Raw genomic sequence first — 6,937 nt, 5'->3', positions numbered from 1 at the left:
TTAACCTGGCAAAAAAAAAGCAAAAAAACTTATCAAAAAATAAAAATAATAGTTTTGAAAAACTGACATGCTGAAATAGGTTTCTAATACTCTTGGGCATGTCGCTAACGAGCCCATTGGACTATGCATTTTCACCACAGAAATCTTTCCTTCATCAGCCCATAGGTCCGAAGTCCAAAATATGTATAGGGTTAAAGTTGGCTCTTCTGAAGTCATACGTCGCCTTGCCAATCATTCGCTATTTTTCGCTAAAATTGCATGAATATGAATCTTCATTTACCAAATTACTATCAACTTAATGAATTTTGTAAACCTTTTTTTCTCTTTGTTCTGTGCTGTGTGAGTCAAACTGACAAATTCAACAACCATCATTGCCATAAAAATAATAATAAAAACAGATATACATAATTCCTCATCGAAATGGAAAATATTTTTTGGATTTAATCTCTTATTGTCCATCTTCTGGATCTCCTTGTTCTCCAAATAATAGCATGAGGGTCTGGACAAACTTTGTATGGAATTCTTGGTGGGCCAACTTCAGGGACACTGCATACATTATACCAATTCAATTACGAGGAATTTCCAGAAATCACTATTGTTTAGTGGCTATTAACTTCCTATAACTACCATATACATAATTAATTTCTATAGCTACTATTCAGTTGTTACGGTAGTGTATTCACATGTATTCGCGCTGCTGTATAAAAGCGCCTAAAATCAGGGCAGTCCAGTTGTACGCGCATGTATTCGCGCTGCTGTATTCATAAATACAACAGTAAAAAAAGGTCTAAAATTAGGGCAGTCCAGCTATACGCGCATGTATTCACATGTATTCGCGCCATGTATTCATGAATACAACAGTAAAAAGCGCCTAAAATCAGGGCAGTCCAGCTGCACGCGGATGTATTCACATGTATTCGCGCTGCTGTATTCATGAATACAGTTGTACGCACATGTATTCGCATGTATTCACGCTATGTATTCATGAATACAGTAACGACAATCCCTTAAAAATAGGTATGTCCAGTTGTATAAGAAAGAGGAAAAACATAAATAGTGTATTTCATGCATTATTTCATGCCTCAATGGTAGTATATACCATAAAATACTTATTTTGCTATAAAATATAAAAGGTAGCTATGAAAAATAATATTTTAAAATATTTTAGTTTATAATAATTATGGTGTATACCTTTGCTATAGGAGGTAAAATTTCCTTCAATTATCAATGGTTGGTGGGACACAAATCTTCTTTGTTTATTCCTTTGGAAAAATGACACTGTATAGCCGCTGTAAAAATAATAGCCGAAAAAATGTATAAAATTTGTATATTTTGTGTGTATATATATGTTCTGTATGTTATATACAAAATTATATAAATTTTATACATTTTTTTGGCTACCAGATGTAAATAATTTCCGGAGCGGGCTAAAAGTGATAATACCCCTATTCCTTTTAGGAGTCATTACTCATTTCATTGATGATTTATATATAATCCTCCGTCTCCAAATATTATTAAAATTCTTTATCCTCTCAGATGTAATAATAGATTGATGTATGCATAATCTTAATTTTAGATTGCAAAATATAGAAATTTCAATTTTCGTATTTTTAGAAAAGCATGTAAAAGACACTCTTTGATTTTTTGAAACAACAACAATAATATACCCATATAATCCCACAATTGGGGTCTAGGGAAGATAGTGTGTACACAGACCTTCTTGTAAAGATAGAGAGACCATTTCTGATAAACCTCGGCTCAAGTAAAGCATAATCACAACAATATTGAAAAAAGAAATATGGTAGGAGAAGCCATGTAAAAAAGAAGCAAGAAAATAAGATAACTGAAGTAAAAGAAACAACATATAGTAATAAAAATCTAAGAATAAGAAAATATGAGAATAATACTATGACTACCGGTATAGAAAAGAAATATGTTCAACTACCTACTAACCTTTTACCATAATTCTCAATCTCTACACCCTCCTATCAAGTGTCATGTCCTCGGTAAGCTAGAGATGTCCTTGAAAAAGAAAACGTTCCTTGACTTTTTGAAAGAGCGGAAAAAATTTATTCGTATCGGATGTTTTTTCCAATTCAATAAGTATATAACATGTTACTATTGAATATATGCTTATACTTAAATGCAATATTCTCATGTCAATTCATAACTAACTATGATAAATTAATACTCCATATATTTCAATTTATGTGAATCTATTTCCTTTTTAGTCTGTGCCAAAAAGAATGGCCCATTTCCATATTTGAAAATAATTTACCTTTATATAATTATTTATAGCTATACAAAATATATGTGCCTCATTTTACACCACAAGTTCAATAGTCTTCTCTTTTTTCTTAGTCTCCATGCCCAGTCAAATAAGTTCACATAAATTGTAACAGAGAGAGTATATTTTATCATAGAAACAAGAGCGTGCATTCCTAAAGACTACTGCAAGACCTAATTTTAGAGCTTGTTTGACCAAACTTGTGGGAGGCCAAAAGTATTTTTTTTTCCTTCCAAAAAGTACTTTTTGAAAAATTCAAAGTGCTTGGCCAAAATAAAAAATACTTTTGAGCAGCATCAGAAGCAACTTTTCTGCTTTTGGGGAGAATCTACAAATTCTAACTTCTTCCAAGCAGCAGAAGTAGAAACAAAAAATTAATTTGTTCAAAACAAAAATAACCTTACAATAAATTTATATTTTCTAAATTATCCCTCATTAATTTAACATTTTTCTTTTCTTTTCCATTTTCTTTTTATTTCTACTATACATTTCTTCTCTTTTTTATTTTAATCATATTTTTATTCTCTTTCTCCTATTCTCAAGAGTAGATTTTAAATTTATATTAAATGATGTATTTTGACATATTTAAATTATCATGTAAATAATAAGTAACACCAAACACTCAATGTTATTGCTTTAGAATAAGTATATTTTATATTGATTGAAATTTTTCATTTATATTTTATATTTTACTTGTATTCTCTTATAATAAATGTTTAAATTTATTTTTCTTTTCTAAATAATACTAATCTCAAATTGAAGATTTACTGTGCTTTGTCGTAATTTGATACTAAAAAGTATTTTTTAAAAAGATTGGTCAAATACAATGAGCTTGCAAAAGCACTACTCAAACGAATTGGGCAAATACAAACAGTTATTTTGCTAAAGTAATTTCGAACAAATACACTTTATAAAATAGGCCATGCTCTTAATGAGCTCAACAAATGGTTCTCTTCCAACATGAGCTGTCAAGATGACAGGTAACAAACTCATTTATTTCTTGATAGCTTTTGCTTGTACTGGAAACCCTGTCCTTAATTTCTATTGTCTACAGCTATACCATATTACCTTATTTATTCCTGATCACATCACAACTAAGGTAGCGTAATTCATTTTTTAAAATATCCAATTTATTTTACCACTTTAATATAATGGTTCCCTAAACAAAATAGAAGAAGAAAGGTTCATTTTTGGTTGATCCTTATTATCATTTTAATTTTTTAGTGAGATTATATACAAGTGTTTGGACCACAGATTATAGTATACGGAGTAGGTAACTGAATTGGATCATCAAAGTAAGAAAAGGAAAAGCAAATGGATGAGATTAGGAATCAGATTCTTACCTCAGTGAAGCTATTTCAATCTGTGAGAAGTCCATGTTGGTTGAACTGTCAGGTAAAGAAATAGTCCTTTTCCTTGTTGTGGTCAATGGTGTTGGTTGTTTGATGGCTAGCACTTTGCAATTCAAATTGCTTGCTATATTGTTCTGGGCCATGGCCATCCTATGCAAGAAATAAATAAATAAATAAAGTATCTAGTTTTAGTTCCACTATTTAATATTTCCAACATAATATAACATTGTAGATGAAGTGGTCCAAATACTGTGTAACGATTACCGTGAATTCATCGACCTTAACTAGTTTGAGATTAAACTAAATTGGTTGTTCAAGTTATTATAGGTGAAACAAAAAGGTCGTCTAGTCTAGCCGCAAGTCTTACTCATGATTTTCTAGCTCTCTTTAACTATACAATTATGTATAACTAGGGGTGGCAAACGGGTGACTTGGGTCGGATACAGGCGGGTCGAAACAGGTAATACAAAAACGAATAAATCATTCGACCTGACCCATATTTAATATGGATAGAAAATAGGTTAACTGGCCACTAAGAATTCTCCCAAAAGTGATCATATTCAAAAAGTTATGGATTTACAAATATAAAAGTTAAAGTCATTTGTTATCCATTGGTTATCTATTTTCTAAATAGATAATATGATTCATATCCATACCTGACTTGTTTTTAAAAAATTTCATTATTCAACCTATTTTTAATGAATAATATGAATAAATAACTATTTTCTTTTATCCATTTTGCCACCACCACCGGATGCAACCGAACATTTCTAATTCCATGACCTATGGGTTAGTGTCATAGTTTCCACCACACAATACAAGTGGTTCTTGCTTCATAGTTCCACCCCATTTGTTGTCAAATATGTTAATGTAAATAGGTTAGCAGATAGGAATTGAAAGGCTAGTTAGGTTTCTAGTTTCACAGCAATAATTGTGTTTCTTTCAATGATCAACTGTCCACGTGCACAAGAATTTGAGATCCCAAAATAAATTTTAAGGAAACGTTATTCTGAGGATCATCTGATACACATGAATCAAAAATTAAGCAGTTAAATAATGAGTACACTGTTGCATGAAACGGCCGGCCAATGAGCAGTGACCGAAACGTGGCAGAGTAGACGAGATGGCCAGTCTAGCACAAATCTTATTCAGCAAACAACATCAAATATTTGTTCCATTGACAATTAATAATTCATAAATCCTTATCCGAATAATGTAATAAAATTCGTAAAGTACTCCCTCCGGTCTACTTTAAATAATTTTCTTTTTGCTCTTTTTACACATAAAAAAATTCTTCTTTTAATATTAATTAATAATAAAATTGACCATATTAACCTTAATTTGTTCATTTGAAATATAACAAACTACTCCTAAGCTCTTTACTTCAATGACAACTTTGAAAAGAAGAAGTTAATTTCTTCTTAATATTTAAAAAAATTAAATATTATGAATCACAAAAAAAAAAGGCAAAAAATTACTAAAGTGGACCGGAGGGAGTATTAAATAGTTAAATACATCCCGAACTTTTTTTTTTTGATAACCGTGTCCAAGCAGCTTGCACCTCCCACCAATAACGATTAATTTTACAGGATATCTGCTACCTCCCATCAGTAACAAATACCAAATAACTTTATCCATCAAGGCTTAAATAGATAAAAAGAAATCACCTAATATTTTTTATTTTCAATGAAAGTTAAACCTGAAAGCTTATGGTTCTAATCTACTTCATTAACTATTAGGCCACACCCTCGGATGATGAAATGTGACTTACAACTATAATTACAAGAAGTGCCTTCGAACCTCTGCTCCAAGTAGATTAGAACATGTAATTACAATTTTCCTAGTGCAAATTTTAACTGAAAGAGGGCTCAAAATTCATCACAGCTCAATCCAAAAAGGGGGAAAAGGTGTGGGGGACTGAAGAGGGGAGCACTTTTAGCTCCAGATTGTCACTTATTGGGTTAAAACTAAAAGTGGAGAGTTGACCAACCTATCGTTCTAGGTCTTTAATGCATCCATTCTTTATCTATCCATTCTCTATCTATACTGAAATAATTCAGTACACACTACCCACAACCTTAATCATTTAATCAATATGGGCTCGTTTGATTGGAGGATAAATAATAATTAATTTCGAGATTAAATTTGAGATAAGTTTATCTCATGTTTGATTGTGATAAAATTGCGGTTAGTTATCCCAGAAAGCTGATATGAATTTATTTCACGTAGTGTTATTTACGTTTGGAGAATGAGATAACAATCTCAGTATAACTAATCTCGAAATAACTAATTCCGAAATAATTAATTATGGGATAACTTGTTTTCAAACTAAACGGGCTCGTTTGGTACGAGAGATAAAGAATAATTAATCCCGAAATTAAATTTAAGATGAGTTTATCCCACGTTTGGGTGGGTTAAAGTCGTGGCATAACTAATCCCGGATTAGTATTAGTTTGTTTCCCAACCAAACGACTTAGTAAACACAAAAGATCAACAGGAGATTGAGAAGTCAAAAACAAGAAAAGGCTTCATTCTGGGAAAGAAAGAGAAGAGGGATTAATTTGAAACTTACTTGTAAAGAAAGCTATGATCATGAAGTCCAACAACAAGAGCAGAAGCTCCAATCTCTCTAACCACGGCAGCAATCTTTCCTCCATCTGTATCCCCTTCAGTGACTACAATCTCAGTCTTGGTCTGTAATAGATCAACCCCAGAGCTATGTCTTTTATTTCATATCTGTATCAGATAACATTACAACATAAACTAAACTAACAACATCCAAAACAGAACAACATGGGAAAAAGACAGAGTCTCTTACGTTGGGATAATTGTTGCAAAGGTCTTGAAAAGTCAGAGCCAGTTGAAACCCTTTGAGGCGGAGATTCCTGAGCTTCTTATTGTTGCTCCTGGATTTTAAATTTGGGAAAACGTGGAGAAGTGTCACTAAATCCCCAAAACGTAAGAAATTATGAAGAGCCCATTGCAGAGCTGTTCTTGATACTTCCAAATCTTCCACAATTACCACTATTTTCCTCATATCCATATTCATTTTCCCCTTAACCCCAAAAACTCCTCTCAAATTCCCAGCTCTTTGAATTCGTCTATTAAATTCTTGGTCTAATCAGAGGTGGATTTGTGAGATATACAGAGGTCTGGTTTGCTGTTTTGATGTAACAAACAAAACATAAACGTATGACTGTGTCTGCTTATGTTAATTTATGAAAATGGAAGTTTGCCTGCACGATTGAGATTGGTTGGAGAAAAAAAGTACTTGGGACACAAAAAATGGACAACATAG

At 31.9% G+C, this 6,937-nt stretch overlaps 1 protein-coding gene across 3 annotated transcripts; it reads right to left on the bottom strand.

The window, feature by feature from the left end:
* Positions 1–6,937, bottom strand: LOC107824531 (uncharacterized). Of its 3 annotated transcripts, XM_016651323.2 has the most exons (5): positions 6,458–6,937; positions 6,212–6,333; positions 3,631–3,789; positions 1,954–2,022; positions 1–546 (listed from the first exon to the last, which is right to left on the bottom strand). In XM_016651323.2, the coding sequence occupies exons 1-4, from the start codon at positions 6,686–6,688 to the stop codon at positions 1,989–1,991; spliced, it is 546 nt and encodes a 181-aa protein (XP_016506809.1). In that variant the 5' UTR covers positions 6,689–6,937; the 3' UTR covers positions 1–546; positions 1,954–1,988. The 3 variants fall into 3 exon arrangements, 2 of the variants coding, with proteins under 2 accessions (XP_016506809.1, XP_016506808.1); XR_012708515.1 differs by lacking the exon at positions 1,954–2,022 and having other exon boundaries at positions 6,212–6,375; XM_016651322.2 differs by lacking the exon at positions 1,954–2,022.

The sequence above is a fragment of the Nicotiana tabacum genome, chromosome 4 (genome assembly GCF_000715075.1).
Source record: "Nicotiana tabacum cultivar K326 chromosome 4, ASM71507v2, whole genome shotgun sequence".
NCBI classification, from domain to species: domain Eukaryota; kingdom Viridiplantae; phylum Streptophyta; class Magnoliopsida; order Solanales; family Solanaceae; genus Nicotiana; species Nicotiana tabacum.
The sequence above is the reverse complement of the archived record's forward strand: the minus strand, read 5'-3'. Positions and strand labels throughout refer to the sequence as shown.

Coding starts and splice junctions, on each gene's coding strand:
- LOC107824531 (XM_016651322.2), bottom strand. CDS start 6,688: ATGAATATGGATATGAGGAAAATAGTGGTAATTGTGGAAGATTTGGAA. Junction 6,334..6,457: donor TTTGCAACAATTATCCCAAC/GTAAGAGACTCT, acceptor GATCTATTACAG/ACCAAGACTGAGATTGTAGT. Junction 3,790..6,211: donor GATCATAGCTTTCTTTACAA/GTAAGTTTCAAA, acceptor TTTCTTGCATAG/GATGGCCATGGCCCAGAACA.